We start from the raw sequence: 25140 nt of genomic DNA, 5'->3' as shown, positions 1-25140 counted from the left end.
GGGAGGCAGTACGTATCGAACCTGCCCAAGCGGAAGAAAGTGTCTGGGGAGAAACCGTTGGAGGCAGCTGCCACACTACACAGCGAGGCTCCTTCACATTTCGATGCCCCTTCAGCCAGTGTCAGTCGGAGTTTGCGATGGGAATCTGGGAAGGCGTGAGTTTCCCCCCGCTGTCCCGGCGCAGGCCCACCTTCCTCAGTGACACACACCTCCAGAGGGTGACTGATAAGATAAGAGCCACACCCCTGCTGGCAATCTGCGCAAGTGGGGCGGCTGCACCTCAAGCGATGGCGCTAATTCGCCGGTGCTGTCAGCTTCTCCTCCTGACTGGTTCAATGCTGGGAAAGTACCCGCCATATGTACCTCCGCTAACCGAATGACGTCCCCTTTCGACCCCACGCCCCGCTAAGTCGTTGTCACTGCTGAAGCATCACATGAACCCCTTCTCCAAGACCCGTGGCCATCCGTCTCTGTCTGACTGCGCTGTTCGTCGTTATCGCGGAACTGCCTCCTACACACTTCCATGGCCCCTTTTACGCCTTACACAAGCACCTGATAGACACATCTTGCGGCCTCTATTCTACCCTAAACAACATCAGTCCCACGAACTTCAACACCATCCGCCCTGAGCACCCCGCGGACCCCACGCTGAGCTCCGATCGCCTTCGCTGATCATGTCGCTCTTCACCGCGCAGCTCCATCCAGGGCGGGCTCTGGGCTTTCTCGGTTTGCATGAACTCTGCCCTTGAGAGAGGCACTCTCAGACACTAACTCTATCGTTGTCGCCTAGTTCTCGGAGCATCCTTGCATGATGTCTTGACGCGACTGAAAGCCGAACCCCAGCGTTTTCCACAGCTCGACCTCGCCTATTCTCGCGACCAACCCGTCCAGGAACCCATTACCCTGACGCTTCCTGCCAACGGCATCCGCCTACGCTTCGATGGCCCCGAACAGCGCTTGCGCTTGATAGAGATTATCGACTTTACAAAGAATCATGTAACCTTCAAGGATCGTGATCTGGTCAAGCCTGCAAACTCGCAAGGGCCGCCATCGTCTCCCGTCCCCGGAGAATCCAGCTCCGGCCCAACCTTCCGACACATCTACCACAGGCTGCTCGGGCCAACCTACGGCGGAGAGTATATTCCACCTACACCAGACGCCCCCGACAACCTGGGTAACTACATACTTTCTTATCCCGGCGTCGCCTTTACCTTCCGACTCGCCGAATCTGCATATTCTCCCACCAAGGACGTTGTGTCCTTGCTGTCTTCCGCTACCAGCCAAGTGGCCACATCCATGGCCGTGTTCAGTGGAGATTCATGGGCGCAAGCGCGAGAGGCACTCTGGACGGAGATCCTGCCCAGTGTCAAGACAGTTCCCGTGCTCCCGAGGGGCAAGGACGTTGTCCCCGACGAGATCTCTCTGGTCAAGATTCATGGGGGCGGCAAGCTCCAGCTGTTCCGCAAGTGGTCCAACTCGTCAATCTGGATCATCCTGGGAGAGACTAGTCCTCAGGAACTGATCGCAGAGCTTGGCCCACCCAACGCCACATATCGGAAGAACGACCAGAGAATGACAATACACAAGCTTCGGACGGCAAGCCATAGCCGCGCTCGGTCGAACGGTGCTGACCTGAGCCGTCCAGACGACTTGACGGATACCGACCAGTCGTCTGCGAACACAGGCTCAGATGATGATAACGACGAGGCTGTCGAGGAAGACATTGCTGGCAATGTTTCTGGAGAATGTTTCTACAATTACTTTTATTTGGGCTTTGACGTTCTGGTCTCAACGCCGTCTCCGCCGTCACGACCACCGCCTGCCCAAAATGAGTCTCAGGTGCCGCCTAGCAAGCCCATCAAGTCAGAGTCTCCTGATCGGCTGGTTGCGACCAAGTTGGTTCTTCACGGCAATGTACCTGGCTCATACGAGTTCAACCGACACCGTAGATGCCGCTGGGAAGTTAGCTACCTAGATGATGGTTCGCCGGGTGCATCGGCAAACTCAGAGACCAAGTTCATCGAGATCAAAAACAGACTGAACGAACGGTGGAGCAGCGCATATCCTGACGGAGACTCAAAGGCTCCCCAAAGAGGTATGGTTCTCAATAGGGGATGGGGGGATAGTCCCGGCAGCAGTTGCGAGTTTCTTGGGGGATGGGAGGACAGCGGCGCCAAGAGACTGGATGATACAGACGATTCAACCACTACTCTATTTGGATTCCCAGGCCTCGTGTTTGAGGTGCTGAAGAACGATCATGTTAATACGGTCACAGTGTTTTAGGGTTTGAATTGGGCATTAAACCTGGGGTCAGGTGTTATGGTGGTTGTGTGGTTGTACTGCTGCTTCCATTGAGTCAAGCTGTTGGCCAGGGAGACGAGGCTTTGTATTGGCTACGATATCCCTACATGCAAGATGGGGTTATGCTCAAATCCAGATGCCTCTTTAGACACCACCTCCGTTTAGCCTCGTTCTTTGGAGTGCCCGCCAACTCAACATGGAACAGCCATGACGTGGCGGCCAACAGATATCCCATTGGCAAGGCTTCTTCCCCATCCACTTGCAATATTCCATCTGATTTTGCATTTCATGCAAGACAGACATGGGATATTTCAGCTTTGTCCTCGCTTTACTTGTTGGTCTGACTCGGCCTACGTTTCGGGAGTCAAGGGCATTGCCACAAGCACCTACCATGTTGTAAAGCTCCAGCAGCTCCGAACAGGCCGTCCATATTCAACAGCTAACAGCTTCCAGACCCGGCGCCAAAAACAATAAATAATACAGGTCGAAGCCTGTCAATCACAATCGTTTCTCATCACAGCAGCATAGAACAGTACATCCTTTCGAAAAATACCCAGAGATACCCCCAAGAGATACCCATCCGTACCCCCCAAAACCACAGACAAAATGAAGGCACCTCCAGCAGCTCAGAACGCCAAGCAGAACGCGCTGGCGCTTAAGAGATACCTGCCCCGCAAGCTCCGAGAGGCGGCCGAGGACGAAGCCGAGGTGGAGAAGGGCATCGGGCATGACCTGATCATCTACAGCTTCGACCGCCCCAACGGGCAGTACGGCTACACGCCCTTCACGATCCAGCTGCGCATGCGCCTGCGCCACGGCGGTGTCCAGCACAAGGACCGCGCCGCCAACTTCTTCCAGGCCCCAAAGCAGCGCGTCCCGTACGTCAAGCTCGCTGACTCCGACGAGCTCGTCGGCGAGGCCCAGTTCGTCATCCAGCGCCTGGTGCAGACTGGCAGGCTTCCGGACCTCAACAAGGACCTCTCCGCGGCTGATAAGGCTAAGGATGTTTGCATCCGCGCCATGTTGGAGGATCGCGCCTACTTCCTTGTTGTAAGTGGCTTCGTGGACGAGAGACTATACATGTGAAGAGTGAATGCTCATGAGGACTGCAGCTCTACGAGAGATGGCGCGGCCAGTATGAGCAGATGTGGCACGACGGCCCCTTTGCCCACTTCGTCTGGGGCGCGAGACACATCTCGCACCAGATGGCGCGCGGCTACGTCAACTCCCAGCTGTACCTGCAGGGCGTCGGCCGCTACACCGACGACGAGGTCAAGACCTTCGCCACGGACGTCGTCACCTCTCTCAACGGCTTCTGCGAGACGGCGCTCTCCAAGCTGTCGCTCGACTCCCGCGAGTCCCGCGAGCCCTTCTGGATCCTGGGCGGTCAGAGACCTACCGAGGCTGACTTTGTTGCTTACGGCAACCTGGCGACGGTTCTGGGAACCTCTGTGTAAGTTTTCAAATGCGTCTGCACAGGGACATCAGATGGCATAAGAATCAGAAGTAGCTAACACGCCTGGCGCAGCAACCCGGTCCACGCGGCTCTGATCCGCGAGAAGCCCGCCTTGGTCGAGTACATTGGACGGATCCACGAGCGTTACTTCTCCGAGTACAAGTCCCCTGTTCACTCTTGAAGTAAAGGTAGTTTGGTTAGGGTGAGATACCCCGATACCCCCCCAGGACACCCCTAGGACAAGAGGAAAGGTCCGCCGTGTCGCGCGCGCGCCTGCTATTTGGTCGAATTTTCCATATCATATCAAAGTCCTTCGTTGAGAGAGAGAGAGAAGTAGGGGGTCCCGAGGAACACGGTTATGGGCTCTTGGATGGTTTTCTTTGTGTATTTGGTGTGCTTTCAAACCGTGCTCTCACACAGGAAAAAGAAAAGGGAAGACGGGATTGTGCTTTGTATTCCGGGAAACCGATATTTGGAAAATGTGGAAACGGTTTTCCCCGGCCGTTAGGAGCAGGATACTGATGCCTAACTGTAGTCTTTCTGGTCTTCCTAGAGCTTAATTACCCGGTTCGCCAATACTATTGCTGTTTTTTTTCATAATTTGCGTGTCTGAGATGAAATGTGCACTATGCAAAGCTGTTCGGTGGAACATTGGTGGTGGTATATTCGATGACTTGCATGAACGAGGCTGCTAGCTCTTCGCAGCAATAGCGGGGGAGCAGCAATGTCTGAACGAACACCCAATGAGGGGTTCGCCAGGCGGTCATGGCAGATGTCGCAACAAACCGGGGAGACCCTTCGAGATGGGATGCGATGGGCGGTCTGATCCGTCCTCCTCCGTTTAGCGCGGATCGGGTGCCCCGCCATTTTTATTCTTGCTGCGTTAGCGCGGTCGAGTAAAACCGGTTAGAAGTTGGTTGGAACTGGACCCCTCAAAGGAAGAGCACGAGGATGCAGTTGTGATGGGGAACAAAGGAGCAGGGAAAATGGGCTGCTGCTGCACAACATGCTTTTCCGCAGCTCGCTTGCGCTTGATGGTCGGGGTGCCAGTGGCTCCAGCTGGCAGCTGCCGTCTGTAGTTTGGCGCCCCTGTATGTAGGTAAGGTACCTACCTACCTTGGGTCGATGTCTGGAACAATGATATTCCTTTCCGGTAGAATACCGAAAACCTGGAAACACAGCGGAGAACACGCGGTGTACCTAAGCATCGTGACCTTCCTCGTCGAAGTTAGAGCTGCATCTGAAGCGAGGCGCGGGCATAGACATGCTCTCCCCATAATTTCATAGTAAATTCTTTGGCAATCGCTTGGATCGACATGACCTTCGACAAGGGTTTCTAGACGCACAGGAGCGAAAGGGGGCATCAAATGTCTGGCCCTGGCATTACTTCTCATAGCCTGTCTCAGCCACCATCATGAGTGACAATGCTGTATCACTGGAAGGGTGCAGACATGTGTGATGTGTTCTATAATCTCGGATCAATTTCACCGCGTGAAAAGGACATTCATGCTGATGAGAGGCCTGTGAACAGCTGAGGTGCCATAGGTCGGGTCTGTCCAGTGTTTCCTCCGGAGTATGAGGATGATCCGCGCCGGCGATTGCCGACAAAACGGTGGACACGCAGTTGCAGCGGGTGGGGAAGAAGCGGCAGGCGAGAAGGCAATTTTAGCGCGACCTGGGTGGGTGGGTGCTCTGTTGCTTGGTGCTTGGTTCTCTGGTGCTACGCCACGGCAGAGCTAGCTGCCAAGTAGCAACTGGAGAAGGACAAGAGGGAGCTTCTCTGGAGTCTGGTTTGCGGCTTGCCTGTCACTATCCCTGCCCTTGCTGTTCCGGTCGCGCTGCATGGCTTGTGTACCTACCTCACTGGCCAGGTCTTTTCCCGTTGCGCTGCTACTCCAACAACCTAAAGTCTTCTTGGTCACTGGTCTGGCGCTGCTGCCGTTGCCCAACGATTTCTAGTCAACGATTCCTAGTCAACCGATTCCCCAAGATCGACACCAACCTATGCTCAGCTGGCACATGTCAATGCCCTGTTTCGGCTCGGACGAATCAGCGCCTCTCTTTGCCAAAAACTTCGTCACCTTCGTCCCTTCACATGGGATACCTGCCTTTCTAGACTCGTCTTTGCACCTGCGCACCGTCGCCTGTGCCCCCCCTTGCGTCGACGTCAACCGGACTGCAATGGCCGCTGCGGCCTGTTAACGTCCTCTTTTTCGTAACCACCGACGCTCGTTGGCGACACGACACCGACACCAGAAACACCACACGAGCAGCGCACCGACGACGACGATATCAAAAACCACGAGACCGATTTGAGAAACTCCACCAATAACACCCTTTTCCCCAACGACGGCGGCCATGCGAGCAACCTCGCCGCAATGACGGAGAAGGATGCCGCCCAGCAGCGTGCCGTCTTCACGAGGAAGCTGAGCCCGCACTCGATGCCTGGGGATAGGGGAAGCAGCAGGGGTAGCTACGAGACGGGCGAGTCGAGCGCGACGGGGAGCCTCCTCAACGACACCACGCTCCTGCCTTCACCCGACGAGTCGAGCGGTCGCCGCCCAACATCCAACTCGTCGGCACCGAGAGACGCTGAATTTACGACCGGATATGCTGCGAGGGACGTGAAGAAGCAGAGGGCGCCTAGGCATCGCTCCAACGGCGGGTTCCTGCTGCAGGATGCCATTCGCAACGATGACGACTCCGATGGGGACCAAGGGGTCCGCCGGCGACATTCACGCAACCCACCGACCAGCCGCAGAGCAAAAGAGTCTGGGAGAGCGTCCGACAGATCAGGTTCTGGCGCTGGCCGCGACGCCGGCCTGACGTTTACCGAGATGGACACCTCGCCGCGACGGAACGGCGATATTTCACCCACGCAACCGACACATAACTTGACCGTCAGGAAACGGGATGCGGTGAACGGCAGACCGCTCAGCGGATCGAGCTACACCCCGCCCTCGACCAGCCACTCGCTCGATATCGACTCCACGCAGATCGTGAACATGGCTCTTAACTTGAGCGAGTCGCGGCGGCAGGCGTCGCGAAGGATCGCATCCCAGGCGGTGCCCACTCTGGCGCAGCTCCCGGACGCTACCGGTCCGAACCTGAAGAACCACTACCAACAACAACGAAGAATATCGCGGACGAGGTCGCCGGGCCCGGATAAGGCTTTAACGCCCAGGTTGCCGTCGGCCGGCGTGCTTCACAGCCCTCTCCAGGCCTCTTTTGACATGAGCCGCGAGGGCACTTTCCGAAACCACTTTACTCCGTCGACTCTTGCTAGGGCGCAGAAGGCGAAGGAACATCTCGAACTTATGGCGCAGTATAGGCGCTTGTTGGAGCTGGTACCGCCGATCCAGCCACAAACCTCGAGCCGTCCGACGACGGCTAGCCCGCCAACATCTTCAGGGGGTATCGCCAAGACTCCGACATATGGTAGCTCCGATGGGAGCGTACGGCTAGGCCGACAATATAACCCCTTACAATACATTCGAAATAGAAAGGTTCGGGCGCGGGAACGCAAGGCCATTGACGGAGAGGTCCAGGGATTTGGGGATACCATCAAAGTCGACAACTGGATCGATGACGTGGCCAAGTGGGCTGCCACGGGCCAGACGAACGCGGACGGTTGCACGCTGCCCCCTTTCCCCGATGCTGATGCGCGAGAGAATGCCTTGCAACTTGCTGCAAATGCCAACAAACCGAGGCGACCAAGGCTGGACTGGTTCGTTGACCCGGCAGATCTCCTTGCTGACGCATACTGGCTGGAGCAAGATCACCACAAGCAACTGATTGAAGACCGGCAATGGCGCAAGATCTTTCCCCAGATGCCCGATCTCCACAGACCATTGCCAAGGCAGAATGCAGAGTATGGCAGTGAGTCGGGTCACACGTCGGGTCGGAAGGAGCACGAGGATGCGGACCCTGCGATAGACCCCAAGACCGGTCATCCAAGGCTGGCCAAATCTGATACCGACCATTCACACGCCAGCAGCACCCGAGACCGTGCTCGCCAGAAGCTTCACGATCTCACAGGCCATCACCATCACCGCCACAGCCAGTCGACGCATAGCCATCATGACTACTTGCGTCTCGGCAAGTCATCCTTCTCGGACGGATCTGACAGCGAGAGCGAAAAGATCAAGAAGATTGAGAGGAGAAACCGGACCGGCACATTGACGAGTAGTCACCAAGATATCCTTGAGAAACAGATGCTGGAGATGATTGCTAGGGAAGCCCGAGAGAACGATCCTAAGAGGACGGACGGTTCTGGGTGGATGACCCCGGAGCGGGATGCGGGAGCGCTGTCTCAGCCGCAGTCACGCCAACACAGCCGAAAGCCTTCCATTGTGGAGGTTAGCGAGTCCGACGAGAGGAAGAGCAAGGATAAGCCTCGAAAGACACCGAGCTACCTTCAGCAACCTGGAAGACCCAGTCTGGAGATTCCTCACCCGGCACGCAGGAGCTCTTTCGATGTCGATTCTTCCCAACCCAACTCTCCTGATGGTGCAGTCCGCGGGGATCCTTTCATTCCCGCACTTGGAGGCGATTTATCCCCGGGATCCAGTCGCGCCAACTCACCGACTAGGAACCCCTTTTCAAAGGTCAAGCAAGCAATCTTCCGCGATCGAAGTAAAGAGAGAGGAAGCGAACGGATTTCAGAAGAGCGTTCTAGCGCTGAGTATCTGGCAAGCGCACCGAAGACGCCATTTGAAGCGTCGCCAGAGTCATCCGGAGAGCGGAGGTCAATTGATAGGCGGGGATCGTCAAGGAGTCCTTCCCGTAAGATCGCCCAACGAACGACCGGCGACAGCCACAAGTCGCACCGCAGCGTTACTAGCATCAAGCTGCGCAGCGATGACCCGGGCGTCAGAGGAATCTTCAAAGCAGCCCGCATCGACAAGGTTATTAGCGGTGGAGTATCGAAGCTGGGCGACCTCATCTGGCGTAAGGAGTCGGATACGGGCGATGGCCCATCGGAGGCAGAGGGCACGACGACGGACGAATCGGATACAGAGCCCAGAGGCAGGCGAAGAGGCGAGACGCCGTTGTCAAGGACTGCATCCATTCGCCAACAGAACAACAAGAACTTCCTAGACGTGATGCCGACGTTCCAATCGGACAAGTTGAGAGCCACCGAAAGCGAACCTGCTATTCCCCTGGACCCGACGTCTCGCCCGCCGAGCCGTAGGTCACCTCGGTTTGATAGACTTAAGCCGCCACGCATCGACATTTTGAGCGCCTCGCCCAGCTCATCACCCAGCTCGGCCAAGCGACTATCTGATCTGTCCGAGGGTGAGCCGAGATCAGGTGCCAGTGAAGGAGTCAAGGAGGCAGACAAGCGGCTCAATTCCATTCTCACGATGCCCCAGGCCCTATCGCCTGACGCTCAGCCGCCTTCGCAGCGTAGTCGCCACTGGTCAATTTCCGATCACAGCCCGGCGCCAGATCGCGCCCCCATGTCGAAGCGAGAGATCGCCCGCCTACGCGCTCTGGTCCTCAGTTCCGGCATCAAGGCGATGGAAATCACTCGCCGCGCGAATGAACCGCGCCCTATATTTGCTAATGAAAGGCGCCCGTCACAGCATGATCTGCAGGTCGCCAACGTCTTCTGGCCGGAAGTCGCCAAACTCAGCACCGACCCCTCCATCCGGAATAAAGCCGTTCCCCAGACAGAACTGTACCAGTTCGCGGCCAAGACTCTGGGCACATCGATCCAATGCTCTGGCCAGGAATGGCAAAAGTCAGCAGATACCTTTGTCTCGGAGACAGTCCCCGCGCTGCATCGTCGTGTGGAGGACGTCCGCCGCCGTGTGGCCACCGACCTGTCAGCCATGACGCGCGCAGCGGCCGACGAAGCCGACGAGACCAGCCGTGATCTGACGCTCGGCCAGCGGCTGAAGATCAAGCACACCCTCGACGTAATCGAGAAGATGCTCCGCCGGCGCAGACGTAGGTTCCGCTGGGTCCGTCGGGCCATGTGGCTCGCTGTCGAGTGGGTGCTGGTCGGGTTCATGTGGTACGTGTGGTTCGTCGTGATGATCCTGAGGGTCTTTTGGGGCATTGGGCAGGGCGCTGTCGGGGCTGTGAGGTGGCTGTTGTGGTTGTGAGGTCCCCCTGGCGTGGCGGACCTTTGCATTTCCTATTACTACACTTTACCTACTGTCATTACATGCATAGCGAGACTGCATCATCATCATCAGCAAGCTACGGAGTCGAGATTTCTACTTTTTTTTTTTTTTTTTTGGATGTTTGCTGGATACAGACGAACGGCGGGAGGAAGGGGGAGAGCTACACAAAAAAAAAAAGAGAAGAGGCGAGAGAGTGAGAAAGATAAGGGGAGGGAGAGTGATGATACCCGATGGGAATGGGGGATTACCGGAAGACACTCCCTGTTGCGTTTTTGTTTCTGTAATCGCTCGGGCTTTGTGCGTAAACACATTATCTTCTTTTTTGGTAGGTTTGGGAAAACGGCTCTCCGTCGGGCTCCTTTGGATAGCCGGATGTAACTACGGCTGAGCCGGGACGGATAGGTTGGGGATATATAATAATGATACATAACTTATCTTCTTCAAAGTGGTGTTGATGTGCTTGAGTGATTGGACTGATGGGTTTCTGTTTCGTGTGTTGCTGGCGTGGAACCTCGTCAAGGCATACGATGCTGGGTTATGGTGGTTCGGATGGAGATACCTCGTCTGCCATCATGTACTTACTATATATTGTCGAGCCGGGAGTGGTCTTCTGCAAAAGCTCAGACGCGCAATCAACGGCCTTTGGGTGATTGTTTGCAGTTGACGCACCACTTCACGTTTCGAGGTATATTCGCTGGACGCATGATGTGTTGCTGCAGACGGGTGATGCCAGCTTCGTGTGGCCGACCGAAGGTGTGTATGGGACACCGAATACTTCACTGAAGGAGAGAATGACGGAGAACGGTGTCTAAAAAGCTAGCCTGATGGCGTGAGCGGCAGTAACTGGGTGGTGCTTTAGACGCCTATATCAGCGCGCCGGCGGAACGTAGTGATCAATCAGGACTGGCCAGGAAGCAGCCATTGTCCTTGTAGACTCTCAGAATCCAGACCGGAGGAAGCCCCCTTTTATCTTGCTCGCTGCCGCCAGCGGACTTGCGTTGATGACTTGGGTCGATTTGCGTGCCTTAGCTAGAGCTCTTAAAGCAGGCATTAGGTGGCGTTCATGTATATAAAAGCGTGATGGGAGCATGAACTTTGGAACGTAGACAGATTTTCTTTTGTGCGATGTCGAGGTGACTGGTCTAATGCTTACGCTACTGCTAGGCTGGGGAAATCAGATGCGAGAGATGGGGAGGAATAGAGTAGTTAAGCAGTGTGCAGATCTCATTTCTATATGTGGTCTGGCGTTATTAGGAGCTGTCGTCTAGAGGTGATTTGATCCGGCTGGCAGGGTATTCGGGTTGTCCTCAGAATTGTGGTCGTTAGAGGTAGTGTGGTGGATAGGAAGGAGCAGGGAGCAACGCCCTGGTCCGTCTTGTCTTACCAGAGGCGAAAAGCATTCGAAAAGCCATAGTATCAGCAGACTATTACGTCTCTCTGTGGGTATCTTGATTTCCGAGCATCGTAGTGGGTTTTATACTGGACGTCTTCGAGTTCAAGCCTGCGGCAGCTTTTATATGGGATGAAAGGTGGGTATAAAACTAGAAACATCGACGCAGGAATGTCGAAAGCAGGCAACACAATATCGAAATGGTTTCTGACATGTCGAGTTTCCCGCAATGAAGCTGCGGTCCCAGGACATCCGAGTTAAAGAGGACTTGATGGGAAGGTCAATGAGTTGGTCTGGACTCTGACGAGTGGCCTTTGCCGGAGCCGTCGTCTGTCGCATATCGATGAGAGAAGATTGGTGTATTTGGTGTGTGCATGACTACCTCACTAGTCACGAAGAGTAGTTGAGTTGCTGGACTTCGGCGACTGCAGCGATTGCCGGGTCGTTCTCTCCGACCACGTTGAAGACTACGCCCGGCTTAACACATATGACGGTTGACGATCTCATTCGTCGTTAAGAACTTTATCTCGATTGGGCAGGACGCATTTATTGACATAAGAGAGCATGCCTGTGGTGATTATCGATGAACAACTGTAGGGATTCCAGAGGTGGATGTCCGTAGGGGAGATGAAAGAGCTAGAGTAAAACTAGTAGTCGTATTTAAGCATAAATTATCTCTAAAGGTTATCTGGGACAATATGCCTTGCTTACACATGGGTGCCATTCGAGAGATGCGGCGAGGGTGTTTTGCTTATAGTCTATGTATTATGAGCACCGTGTGCAGCATCTCCTGCATGCACGTGATTCAACGATCTCGACATTCAAAGCGCTTTCCTTGTATGTTCCTCGCGTATTAGGTAGTTTTGGGGAATATAGTCCGCTGAACATTTCAGTGGGAGGTTTGGTGAGAACACGCGCCGACGGGGTGATCTGTGGGCACAGATACCGAATTGTTCCGAGCTGACCACTGCTGGTGTTGTTATTACGATTTGGCCATGGACAAGACGCTCGCTTCGCATTGCTGGGGCTCTAGAGATGCAACACGTTTGGGGAACTTAATTGTGTCTAACATGTGACAGCAACCCTTCCTTTGAACCTAGACATCAGTCATAGCGAAAGCTCTATAGCTGGCGTAGTATTTAAAGTCTGAGCTAGTGGAATATCGTGGACCTCAACCAAATGAATTGCCGTTCACAATCTTCAGGTCTGATTGAACAACCGTCGCGGAAGTGGCATCCCGGCAAATAAGACAGCAACCTGACTTTGAGATGCTAATGCTGCATCACTATCACCACGTCTTCTAGGCTTCATCTTCTACATTGTATTCAGTAATTATTCCCGGAGGTATTCTGCAGATCACGTTAAAGCGACCTTTCATCGACGGATCTATGGCTCCTTCAAGAATTGTTAGTTACACACAACCTCCTGTCTGCATTGCGACCCTGTGTCCATGAAGATCTTATTGATACAGATCTAACGGCCGGAACATTCTATGCGTAACTCTCTCTGTGCTGAGAAAGGGCTCACCGATTTATAGATCTCGGAGCCTCAGGTCTGTCGGCCACACCCCCGGGCAGGCGACTTCCCAACTGCCTTTAGATGGTGCTTACTACCTGCTTATAAAAGCACGCGCCTGGTCTATCTGACCTGCGGGACCAGACGGGCCATTAAGGCTCTCGTGGCTTGGAAACGCCACCACACCAGAGATGACTCCTCAACCAAAATGGCCTTCCCAAGAGGTTCTCACGGCCACAAGCACGAAAAGTTCTGCTGCTACCCTGTGCCCATCCCTCTTCCTCTTCCTACAACCCAAAAAAATTCAGAAAATATTTAATACGTCTAGGCCAACAGGTATCGCTACCTCTTGTCAATTTCAGCACCCATAATTCGACGATCCAGTCTCACTTTGGACGACCCTGCTGAAAAATGGAGCTCCGTTCAAGAATCATATACGCGCCCAAGGACATCAATCATCTGCGATGGGCGGCCTTGCCTGCGGAGATTCGACTGATGATTCTGGAGCAAGTTGAGATCGGAAATATTAAAGCGCATGATTTGTCGAACTGGGCAAGGGTCTCAAGGGAATGGCAAACATTCTTCGAACCACAGATTTTCCAACACCTGAAGCTTCAATTTCCTGGTTCCGATATCGACGAGCTGAATTCTTCTGTTCACGGCTATCGAAGAGATCTCGTCAAGAAGATCTCACTTCACGTAAGAACTGAAGAGTACGATAATGTGGACAGGTTCGACGAAGAAGAGAGCCAAGACACGATCAAGGCGAACAATAAGCTGTTCAGTCAGGCCCTGAAAAAGTTATTTGTCTCTCTTTCGGCATGGTCTAGTGGCTCGCCTACAGGTGGTATCAAATTAAGCTTGAGCGCCGACTCTCCGAGCGATTTAGGCCACCCTTGGAAGCATCGCACAGACACTGAGAGGAGTCAACATGATAGGAGACGTATTTACTCCTTGAAGTCCAGGCAGCCTCTTCTTGGCAACTTACTAGACGCCAGCTCTGGCGCTCTCAAGCTTCCTCAGGTCTCCGTCGTCAACAGGTTTGCCGTAAATCAATATCGCTACAGAAGCCTGTCGAGGGCATTACTTGCGAAAGTTCTTCATAGCCTTCCCCGTCTCAGAATTATCAGATACGAGCCATGGCACGCGATTACTCGAGACGAACAGTTCCCCCGCGATGAGGCAATGATTATACTGCTTGAATGCGCGAGCGAACTTGCCACGATGAAATCAGTGCACATTTGGGAAGCGCAGTCTTCACTACATGAAAACCCACGTTTTTTTAGGCTTTGCAACGACTACCTCGTCTCTACAGCGGTGAATGCAAGCTATCGTCTCCGATATTTTTCTCTATGTCACGGTGTTGATGCCAGAGACTTTTTCCAGCATGCGTCGAGAGATATGCCGGCGAATTCTTCTGAGTCATCAGATGGTCTTCGAATCTGGCCAATCCTCGAATACCTGGCCCTGACGACACATATTGGAGACCTGGTATCCAGCCGATCAGCGCTGGAACGCCTGCTTCTTCAAGCAAGCCGGGCTGCTGTGCGCATGCCTTTACTGAGGGTGATGGAAATCTGGGCCCCAGGCGCCGGTAAAGGATTTATCTTCAGATATCACGTTCGAAAAGGCTCGCCGTTGCTTACCGTGATAGCGACATGGCAGATCGCATTGAGCAAGGAGGCTTTAATGTCATGGAAACAGGTGGCAGCTGGCTGCACAAAACGCGAATTCACCTGTGACATGAAGCTGGTGGGGTCGGGAACTACGATGTCGGACTCACCCTATGCGCTTTATCATCTGTTAGAATTAGGTCCACAACTGAGGGAGTAGGCACGATTTTCGAATTTGTAGAGGTAGGTTCACATAAATATCGCTAGCTTATGTATATGGATCAACTCCAGGGACGCACATCGAACTTCTCTCATTTTGGATGACTATGTGCATTGTAGAAGATGATCATGAGAATAACGACGACGACGACGACGATGACGATGGACGATGATGACGAACGGCGCCGAAGATTAGGGCAATAATGACAATAATAACGGCAATGACGCTTGTGAGTAACGTTTAATATAGCTTATAGTTAGGTACCCGCCCGGATAGCCAGAAGTATCTGCCCGGATAGCAAAACTATATGTATTTCCTGGAGAAGATGGCTAAGTAATTGAGTATGATATCTTTCAAGAACTTATCACCGCTGTATGCTTTTCTTGATCTTGTTTTCAATGCATTCGTCATTTAATGACCAACACCTTGAGCAAGCAGAGTTATCGTGGAGGCACACTAGATCATCGATGAACATGCCGTATCGTTCAACGCGAGATGCATCCTTAAAACCAACTGATGACTCTTTTGACATAGCTAATTTGGTAAGGGCTCCTTTTCACTTTCAATTGAAAATGCTGCTCCCAGCTGAGCAGCTTTAGACTCGAGCTTGTCAATCATAGGGCACTTCACGTGTCAATGTGGGTGTCCTCGAACGTTTTCAGTCTACGTCCCAAGATGGTGTGTTCTCCGACGAAGAATCGCGAAATCAAATGCTCAGCTTTGTAAACTCACATGCATTTCTTCGGGCTCGATCACATTCCATATCGTGTTTTTTCATTGCCGGTCAGGACTCAGCTACTCGGCGAGCTGTGTCTTACCACAGCTCCGCCTTTACCGTTTGCAACGGATTGCAAAGAAGCCTTGGCAACCCACTATAAAACATTTTGTCTTGAATGTCAAGACATTATCCGAACTCTATTTACGAGTTGTCATTCAAAGTTCAGCTCGCCTTCTTGACGCCTCACATTTTCCATCACGTTCAGGGATGCCTGAACAGAATTTTGATGGAGATGGAAAAAAGCATGGTGAGGGGATCTGCCAGCACTGAAAGCTGGATAACAACTCTTTGAAGATGTTTAGGCTTCTATATTCACCCTGTCGTGAGGATGTAGTTTGAGAGGTGTCAAGTGCTGAATGCTGACATGGTCCAGAAGCTTCTGTTAGCTAACCCGCTGCCGTTAGTATGCGGCCTGATAGCGTAGACTGCGAGCTGTTTTGCGTCTTAGATATGGCATGGAAGCTGCAAAATCTTCTCTGCTATCTTCAGGTTCACATGTTAGGTGATAAGGCCGACAACGTCGATCTCATGAGTTCCTTCAATTTTGCCCATGAAAAGTTGCTTTCAGAGTCCCTACCCTAGCGTTATGACAGACATTTGAATAGCTTCCTAACATGTCTCAGCCTAAACCTGTCGTTCCTCGCGCTGTCCGAGCCTCCGAGACTTCACATGCTGACATGGCAAACAGACATGCAATAGCAGCTTCCATCTTATCACGACACAGAAATTTCTCATTCCTTCATTGCCAAAGTATCAGAGGCTGGCGCATTCACATGCTTTAAGACAGCTTTGCGACCCATCTCAGCCGCACCTGAATTGAGAATTTGTTCTGTAGCAGACTGGAACTTAGCAATGAGACAACAACAAACCCCCGCAGCGGAGACTCCCGACGGCCCGTCCCCGAAGAGGATATCGAGGAGTGAACTTCTATATAAAACCTATTGAGGTTTCTCGGTCAGGATTGGGGACTATTGGCACACAGCATCATTTCTGAATTCAAGGATTTCCTGGTTACTCTCACATTTGTTTGAACATGAGTCCTACGCTTCTCACGTCGGTTGTGGGACATCTCAGTCGGAGATTCCTGCCATCGGATCTCACATTTGGCCAGCCTCCGCAACATTTGGACGAGAAGCAGGTCGAAAAGGACCCTGCTGACGCCGCACAGCGTGAGGGGCTTCGTCGCAAGCGAATCATCATCTGCTGCGACGGCACCTGGCAGTCTTCTGCCACGGGTCGGAAGAATGTCCCCTCCAACGTCACACGCCTCGCACGATCCATTGCCCGAACCGGGAAGATGAAGGCCAAAGATGGTAACGAGGTTGACTGCGAGCAGGTGGTGTACTACAGCCCAGGTATCGGCACCGGCGACGGTGTCAACATTGTCGAGAGGGCCCGCCAGGCCACCTTTGGCGACGGGCTTGTATCCGATGTCATCAAGGCTTACTCATTTGTCGTCATGAACTATTCCAAGTACGATGAGATCTCTTGCTTCGGCTTCTCTCGAGGAGCCTATACCGCCCGCGCGGTGGCTGGCCTCATCACGGATATCGGCATCATCGAGCCCCGGGAATTGGACGACTTCCCTGAGCTCTATGCTTTGTACCGCAAGTGCGGCAGCAATGATAGCTTCGGTTTTCGCCAGTCTCCGGAGTACCGAGAGTGGATCATGGGCGTCAGGAAGAAGGGATACAAGTATAAAGACACGGACGGCAAGAAACTAGACAACCACTGGGAGCAGGTACCTCACACCTTGCCTGCCGAGTTCACCAGAGTTGTTCACGTGGTCGGCGTTTTCGATACAGTGGGTGCTTTGGGAATTCCGTACATGGCCTGGACTCGAGAGATAAGCAACTTCTTTGCCAGGACCATCCCATTCTTTGGCGTTGATGAATATGGATTTCACAATCCTTCGTTGAGCAGGTGTAAGTCAGGCGTACCGCTTCTATCTCGGTTATTTCACTGAGGCTGATTTTGAAATACGCAGACATCAACCACGCATTCCATGCTCTGGCACTGGACGATAAGAAGACAGCCTTTACTCCGACTCTATGGCGTCTTCCTAAGGATCACCAACAAGCCCCTGAATTTCATCATGAGACGAGGGTAGAGCTCGTAGAGAAACTCAGGAGACTTCTCAATGTCAAGCATCCCAATGAAAAGACAAAGGAGGCTATCAACAAAGCGTGGGCTGCCATGGTAGAACGCGAGATGTGGGATCAGTTGAAGGATGAGACGTCGACAGATAACAGGCCGAAGTTTCACAAGCCGAAGCTTCAGCAAGTTTGGTTCCCCGGTAGCCACCAGAACATCGGAGGTGGCAATCCTGGCATTCTACTGGGAGCGCCATACGACTGTGAACGTAAGTACCTCTTCTCTCTGAACGCTGATAGTTCGCTGACCACATCAGAACTCGCGCTTGTCTCCTTCACCTGGATGTGCGATCAAGTGCGCCCCTTCCTCCATTTCGATGACGAGAAGAGAGACGAAGCAAATGACGACGGCCCGGAAACCTTGTCAACCCTTGCAGACCGTGAGATTGAGTCACGCAAGAAACTCATCGAGTTTTCGCAGCAGTCTCAAGACATCCAAAGCAAAGTCGTCAAATTCGGCCGCTACTTCCTGGGCCTTTTCAACTTGGTGAAGACTGGCGAGGACAACCAGGACTGGGCCTTGGGACCCATTATTGGGGATACGACCTTCATCGAGGGCAGGTTGCTCTTGGTTTCGATCTTCCGCTTGGTCCTGCGCTTCCTCTTTGACTTGTTCTTTGGCAGGGTCTTTCACTTCCTCTTCAACGACAGGACACCTGGCGAGTACACACTTGACGATCATCAGAACGAAGCTGGAATCACCAACGAGAAAGTCCATCCTGCTGTTAGATATCGCATGGAAAAGGATTCCCGGTATCGACCAGGTGCTCTGAAGTCCTTCGAGTCGGAGAAGAAATTCGCCAAAGTTTCTGGAGGAAATGAGTATGTGTACAAGTGGGCGAAGGGGAATCTGACCCTTCCGGAATATGTCATCAAGCCTGATGATCATATCTCGCGCCAGCTGATCAGTCAATCTAAGAAGGGAAACCAATGGATAAAAAACCTTTGAGAGGTTGCTACGTTGGGAAATTGAACTCACGGAACAATTCTCGCTGTCGAGAAGCAATGTCCTAAAGGACATGGCATAATCTCTTTTGTACTAGGATGTCCTTCGGTTGCAGTTTCAATAGCTTGTTTTCAATCAGAATGAACCTAGACTGAGTTATCCAAGAACAGGCCTCCGTCGTCCTACCCTTTGCCGCTCTCATTATCTTTACTTACTTCCCAGAGTTTATTGGATTGCCTCTTTAGCACTTGCCCTAACCTTACTGTAAGTGCGTGGCTATATTTCCCCGTGTAGTCAGTTGTGCCTATTAAAGACGACAGTAGAAATAATAATAATAATAATAACGACAGTAACGACGACAGCGACGATAAGGGCGACGACGACAGTAAGGTAGAGTATATTGCCTCAAGAAAAGTAGTCATGGGCACAGGAAAAATAGGCGGTCTCTTGCAACTGCAGAGGCTATATAGAGATGACAGCGACGAGTTCTGTCTTCAAGAGATTATATTTCTATATCAAAATTCAGGGATATCTATCGCGGCGCTGAGAAATGCGTTTCTACATCTAATTCTATTATGCTAATCCCTATCACGACTTCGGCGCCTCGGCCTTCTCCTCGCTCGCAACCTTCCCAGCCTTCCGGTGCCTCCATTCCCTCGCCAAGAAGGTCAACGAAACACACAGTCCGAGGCCAGCCAGGCCGATGCCCATGTACATCGCGCCCCTGAAGCCGACAAACTTGTCCTCTGTCGTCTGCGCCCCGCGGTTGACGTGGACCTCCACGGTGCCCGCGAAGCCCACTCCCAACGCGATACCGTAGTTGACGACGGTGTTGACCAAACTGGCACCAATACCCTGGTGCTCCCGCTTCACAGCGTTGGACAAGATGAGCGTCGCAGCGGGAAAACTCATGTCCATGCCGAACGGCATGATGAGCATGGACACGAAGATCTGCGCCCAGTAGATCTGGTTCTCGGGCGCCGTGGCCGTTAGGATGACACCGGTGGTGAACGCAACCAGGGCCATCGTCATGACTACCGCAGGACGGACCTTGAGAGGGCCGAGGAGCTTGCCGGTGATCACAGCCGCGATACCACCGGTGACCACAACGGGCGAGAACCACGCGCACGTCAACAGCGGCGACAGAGTCCGGATCTCCTGCAGGATCTGCACCAGGTACAGCGTCCACACGCCAAAGGTCGCCCATCCACACACGACAGCCGCCAGCACGAACGCGACGTCGGCGTTGACCGCGTCGAACGGCAGCAGCGGCTTTTCGGCGTACTTGAACTCGATCGCCGCGAAGACGCCGAACAGGATGAGGCCGAGGATCAGCGGGACCAGGACCTCGGGCGTCTTCCAACCGACGATGGGCGCCTGGTTCCACGCAAAGTTGAAGAGCACCAGCGCGACGATGCCGGTGACGGCGCCGGGGATGTCGAGCTCGACCATCATCTCCTGCAGGCCCCGCGGCGGGCCCATCTTGCGCTGCGGCTCGGGGATGATGAAGAAACCGGCGACGGCCAGGATGGCGAGCCAGATGGAGAGCGCCCACAGCGCCCACGGCCACCATTCGAGCTCGAGCACGGAGGCGATGGCGGCGCCGCAGACGCCGCCCATGGGGGCGACGGCGCCGAAGAAGGAGAAGACCATGGCCTTGCGGTGGCCAGGCGGGTAGGCGGCGCCGAAGAGGGCGAGGGCGTTGGGCAGGCAGATGGCCGGGCCGATGCCCTGCAGCACGCGGGAGAAGACGGCGAGGGTGAAGTTGGAGTAGACGCTGAGGCCGGCGATGAGGGACCAGACGGAGAACCAGGAGAAGCCGATGATGAGCATGCGCTTGTAGCCGAAGGCGTCGCCGAGGCGGCCGGAGAAGAGGATGAAGGTGCCGACGGTGAGGGAGTAGCCGGCGACGAGCCACGCGAGACGGGCCGGGTTGTCGACGTGGAAGGAGCCGCCGATTACGTGCAGGAGGACGAGAGTCTCCATGTATGCGGCCTCTGGATGTTTGTCTCAGTCAATCATATTCATCTTACATGATGTAGAAGAGCCATTGATAGCTAGCTATGAGAGATACTCACGGGTGCAGAACTGCGCCATGCAGCAGATAGCTACAAAGAGCGCTTCACGGGGGAACGACATCGTCGTCACGGGCCAAACCTCGGAGGCATTGGTCTGCGTCGGCGCGAGGCCGTCGCCGTTGTCGTCGGATTCATCGCGGTTCGATTGGTCTGGCGAAGCGCTTGAGTCGTCCGGGATCGGCTTGTCTTCTTTCGTCATGTTGACATCAGGGGTCGCTGTTGCGGTCCTGTCTCCGGAGAACGAGTCGGCGCTCCTGCGCGGTTGCTGGTGCTTCTCAGACGCCGAAGGAGAAGACATCTTGTCGTTGTTGTCTGGTTCAAAGCTTCCGAGTCCTCAGAGAGAGGAAACCAGGCGGCACCAGCTCCGAAGGGGGGTGGGAAGAGGGTGAGTTGAAGTAAAGAATGATCTACCCGTAGTGAAGGCGGCGACGGCAGATACGAGCGGGACCTTTCAAATTCGCCATACCGAAGCAGAGACGCTAACTCGTTCAAGAGCTAGGCAAAGATGGGGACTCAAAGAGAAAGAAGAGCAAAAAGGGAATCGCCCCTAAAACCGGCGAGACCCAGAGTCACCCGGGGCCTGGTCTCCCTCGTCCGGAATTACACGTGGGATTGGTCCGTTTTTTCTCGAAAATTTGTAAGGGTCGAATCGATTTTGCATGGCGCAGGGGGTCCCGGGATGGATCCGTTTTGATGTGAGGGTGGGGGGTTCGTCCAGGAAGACCTTGATGAAAAACTGCCTCCATCTTCAATGTCTCTCTGCTGTTTGAACATTCAAAGCTGCCAACGCCGATGGGCCAAGACTAAGAACGACTAAACTCCTAAACGCCGTCCGTCCAAACGGTGTGCGACCCGCGAGTTGGACGGCACATCATTTGGGACCACGGAAGACTCACGTTCTGCATTCCAGCCCGTGCTTGCTTACTGAGTGACAGCGTCTTCACTTTTTTATGGATCCCCCTGTCTGGATATTTTTTCTCCTTTGGGAATACCGCCTGCAAGATCTAATCTGATGTGGCTCTTCCATTGACTCGGTGTCGAACGAGATCGAACACGATGATGCCAATGGCTCCAGATTTCAAGGCCTCGCCGATGCCATGAGACTCGCCGACTTTTCACCTCTTCCAGAACACCCGAGAACCCTGATGATTCACATTGAGCATGGAGGAATCAGGGCTTCTCGGATGTCTACGAGGGGGAGACATCAAGAAACAGAGCGACAGAGAGCCTGAGAACCAGCCCCTCCGCCGACAGCCCGGAAGCAGCCATGGATCAACTTGACACCTGCAAAGAACACCCTTTCCTCAGAAACATGGAGACCATCAACTTCCTATTACAGAGCAAGGTCACGCGGATGTTCGAGACCACTCAGCTGCAGCCGGCTCTATCTCAGCTTCCCCTCTTCAAGCATGCGCAGGGCTGAATTGCTACAAGTCCCAGCGGTAGGGAACGCCAAACAGACGGGCTGGGCTGTTCTAGTTCCGAGCACTAAGAGGCTCTGGAAAAGCCACCAAAGAGCTGCGCAGTAAGAACCCCGCGCGCGCTTGGGGGGGAAAGGCTAAGAAGACGCCATCCCATCTAGGTCGGAAGCGGCCAAGCTGGGACCTGAGTCAAGACAAGACACTGACAAGCTGACACTGGCTCCACGTTGATGGCACCTGGTGTCGGTGATTGTGGTCTGCTCAGCACTGAACGTGCCAGTGGCTTGCTTATCGCCTATCGCCCATCCTCTGCTGTTCGGGTCCGAGGTCGGTGGGTGGGGGGATGAAAGATTGCCTCCGGATTACGAACCGGGACGGGTTCGGATGCTGAAAGAGCTCAGTGGCGATCGGCCCGGAGGGTTTGGCTTGCAACGGCGCGCGCGGCTACCGTCATCATCCAGACTTAAGAAACCCGCGGCTTTAGGTGGTCTGTCAGGGTAAGCTTGAGCTGATTTATGATGATTGGCGTTTCCGAGCTCTTCGGCCTACGTTCCGGTGGGTGTAATTGACCCCGGTCGCTCGCTGGGCTCTGATTGCTCGGAACTACGGAACGGGAATACGGAAATACGGAACGCTCATTGATCGCGAATCCTCAACCAACAGGATTTGTTGGCCGGGGATTTTGGCCATTCTCGAATCTCACGGTGACGTTTCTACTTGAGGCACAGGGATAACGATCGCTATCAGAAGTAAAGTGTTGTTCAAAGAAAGGAACTCAGTCGAGTTGGATAGGTACCCAATTGAGTTTAAGATGTTGCTTGGCCAGTTCGTCTGATTTCAGCAGCCAAGCATCAAGAGACGTTGAAAGGTAAAGTATGTACAAAACTCTCTTCAACCACATCAGTCACCCTTCACAAGCGCTATGGCCATACATCTACCTCACAAGCATTGAGAATACCAATCATTGGCCTTAGTGCAAGTGTACGGGGAAGCGCAGACAGTGCACCCGCTGAACCCGCTCCCGCCGCACTGATCCCACCGGTTCGCCGTGCAGCCTCCGCCCCCGCTCGGCGGTGCCGCCGTTGTTGTGGCCGCAGGTGGCGCCGCTGCGGTCGTCGTCGTCCCGGAGCCGCCCTGTCAAGACGGTCAGTACATCAACAAGCACAACCCGAGAGAACACTCACAGTAATCCCAAACCACTTGAGATCCTCCGCGCCCATGACAGGCACACTGTGCCCGACCCCAGCCCCGTAGATGCCCTGCAAATTCGGCCCGTAGATGTACTTGGTGTACTGCCCGCTCGGCGTCCCGGGCAGCGTCTGCTGCGGCGTCAGGCTGTACCCGAACACCCCGGTCCACTGCTTGATCGTCTCGTTCCAGTTCTGCGGGTACAGCGTGGTGTCGGCGCTGCCGTGGTAGATCTGCATGCGGGGCCGCGCGCCCGAGTAGCCCGGGTACATGTTGAGCGCCGTCTGCGCCCACACGGCCTGCGTAGAGATGGACTGGCCCTGGCTGCAGGTCGAGTTCCAGCCGTTGACGGTGCCGGTGTAGAAGCACCCGGCGGGCACGCCCGAGTAGGCGATGCCTGCGGCGAAGAGCTCGGGGTAGGTTGCTGCCATGACGTTCTTCGTTATTGTTAGCGAGGCTTCTTCCGGGCAAAAGACGGGTGTGTGAGAGAGCGATTCTTTTCGTCTTCTAGGAGGGTCTCGTACCGTCATCATAGCTCCAGAGGAGGTGCCCGTCACAAACACCTTGCTCTTGTCGCCGTTGTATTGGTTCAGAGTATACGTCACCATATTAGCGATCGCATTGCTGTTTCCACCACCGTTGTGTGTCAACGAAGCCGTCGAGCTCACGTCCCAGCAGGTGCCGCTGTACGGCGACTCAGGGTAAATAACTATCAAACCGTACTGATCCGCGTATGACTTGTACGGCGTGTTGGAGTAGTATGCGCTCGCAGTCCCGGAACAGTAATGGATCGCGACGATGATGGGCGGGCTCGCAGCCACCTTATCGGGCACGTAGATGTACATCTTTGCCCCCGACGGGTTGGCGCCGAAGCTGATCACCTGTTGGAGGGATGCAGCGGCGGCGATGCTGCCGCTAAGGGCGGCGGTCAGGAGGCTGAGGAGACGCATTTTGGTTATGTTTAGTCTGGCCTGGTGTTGGGTTGAGCTGCCTGCAAACACCGGTTTTCCATCATGTTGGGTTTGAGAAGAAGGCGTCCGTCTTATACCATGTTGCCTCCGTCAAGATCGCGAATGAGGCAGCGGATGTGATGGCTCCGGTGGATGTCCAGCTAGTGACTGCGACCCCTCCTCCATGCGAGGTTCCGGGGCCTCTCCGGGTCACGATGCGACCTTCTGCTCGGAGCTACGGGCGTGGCTTTGGGTCATCCCTCTCAGGTCTGAGAGGTGGGTGACGGCCTTTCAACCCCAATGATGCGTTTTGATAAATTGACATTAGGAGTTCAATAAGAACATCAGTTTTAGACCAATTTATGTCACTGTGAGAACTGTTTCTCATCAAAAGGAGAGATCACGGACGGTATGCTTAGACATCCGTCCCTGAACCGGAAGTATTCTCCGTGAGTGGGGCCGTGCGATTCCGCCAATAAAGGCTTCGGTCGGTCGCAATACCATCGCTGCTGTCTCTCATGTTGAACGAGCGCAAATATAAGATGAAATTGTTCCCGAAGGACTCGCTGTGCAAACCTTCTTTGCATGCCAAACAGGCTTTCGACAACCCAGAAGGGCCTCAGTACCAAAGAACTGGCCTAGTCTAGGCCATATTGGTTCCCATCTCGGACGTCACGACCGGCCTACTACCGGATTCTGCTACACTCTCACTTCTCAATGCGACCTTCCCCGTCTTCCGGGTGAGCGGATAGCAGTTGAGAATCAATAGTATCTTTCCTCATTGTGCGTCTAAACATAATGTTACCCATTGAATATGTCCCACGTGGAGGAGACATCAACCGCCATTTAGCCTGAATCCCGCGCGGTTGAGCCTCTCTGAATATCTCATATACCCGGTCAGGTCACATGTGCAACATACGAAAAGCGCCACTGTCTGAGAGAGCTCAAGTTGAATTGAGAAAGAGATAATGAATCCAAAGTTTTGGTATCCGCTCCA

General features: G+C 53.9%; 6 protein-coding genes across 6 annotated transcripts; 4 read left to right on the top strand and 2 right to left on the bottom strand.

The window, feature by feature from the left end:
• Positions 1 to 674: 674 nt before the first annotated feature.
• COL26b_011605 (uncharacterized protein) lies at positions 675 to 2283 on the top strand (the record flags this gene model as incomplete). The annotated part of the gene is made up of 2 exons (XM_053184269.1): positions 675 to 726; positions 791 to 2283. The coding sequence occupies 2 exons, from the start codon at positions 675 to 677 to the stop codon at positions 2281 to 2283; spliced, it is 1545 nt and encodes a 514-aa protein (XP_053031786.1).
• Positions 2284 to 2907: 624 nt separating this feature from the next.
• On the top strand, positions 2908 to 3938 carry COL26b_011604 (uncharacterized protein; the record flags this gene model as incomplete). Its single annotated transcript, XM_053184268.1, has 3 exons — positions 2908 to 3351; positions 3414 to 3754; positions 3830 to 3938. 3 exons carry the CDS (start codon positions 2908 to 2910, stop codon positions 3936 to 3938), a joined length of 894 nt encoding a protein of 297 aa, XP_053031785.1.
• Positions 3939 to 6135: 2197 nt separating this feature from the next.
• On the top strand, positions 6136 to 9870 carry COL26b_011603 (uncharacterized protein; the record flags this gene model as incomplete). Its single annotated transcript, XM_053184267.1, has 1 exon — positions 6136 to 9870. One exon carries the CDS (start codon positions 6136 to 6138, stop codon positions 9868 to 9870), a length of 3735 nt encoding a protein of 1244 aa, XP_053031784.1.
• A 6570-nt stretch (positions 9871 to 16440) lies between these two features.
• On the top strand, positions 16441 to 18509 carry COL26b_011602 (uncharacterized protein; the record flags this gene model as incomplete). Its single annotated transcript, XM_053184266.1, has 3 exons — positions 16441 to 17332; positions 17395 to 17769; positions 17818 to 18509. The coding sequence occupies 3 exons, from the start codon at positions 16441 to 16443 to the stop codon at positions 18507 to 18509; spliced, it is 1959 nt and encodes a 652-aa protein (XP_053031783.1).
• A 585-nt stretch (positions 18510 to 19094) lies between these two features.
• On the bottom strand, positions 19095 to 20882 carry COL26b_011601 (uncharacterized protein; the record flags this gene model as incomplete). The annotated part of the gene is made up of 2 exons (XM_053184265.1): positions 19095 to 20503; positions 20585 to 20882. The coding sequence occupies 2 exons, from the start codon at positions 20880 to 20882 to the stop codon at positions 19095 to 19097; spliced, it is 1707 nt and encodes a 568-aa protein (XP_053031782.1).
• Positions 20883 to 22944: 2062 nt separating this feature from the next.
• COL26b_011600 (uncharacterized protein) lies at positions 22945 to 24143 on the bottom strand (the record flags this gene model as incomplete). The annotated part of the gene is made up of 3 exons (XM_053184264.1): positions 22945 to 23139; positions 23190 to 23630; positions 23718 to 24143. 3 exons carry the CDS (start codon positions 24141 to 24143, stop codon positions 22945 to 22947), a joined length of 1062 nt encoding a protein of 353 aa, XP_053031781.1.
• Between the last annotated feature and the right edge of the window lie 997 nt (positions 24144 to 25140).

The sequence above is a fragment of the Colletotrichum chrysophilum genome, assembly GCF_026319265.1.
Source record: "Colletotrichum chrysophilum strain AFK26 chromosome Unknown scaffold_145, whole genome shotgun sequence".
NCBI lineage: Eukaryota > Fungi > Ascomycota > Sordariomycetes > Glomerellales > Glomerellaceae > Colletotrichum > Colletotrichum chrysophilum.
Note: the sequence above shows the minus strand (reverse complement) of the source record. Positions and strands in the feature narration are given on the sequence as shown.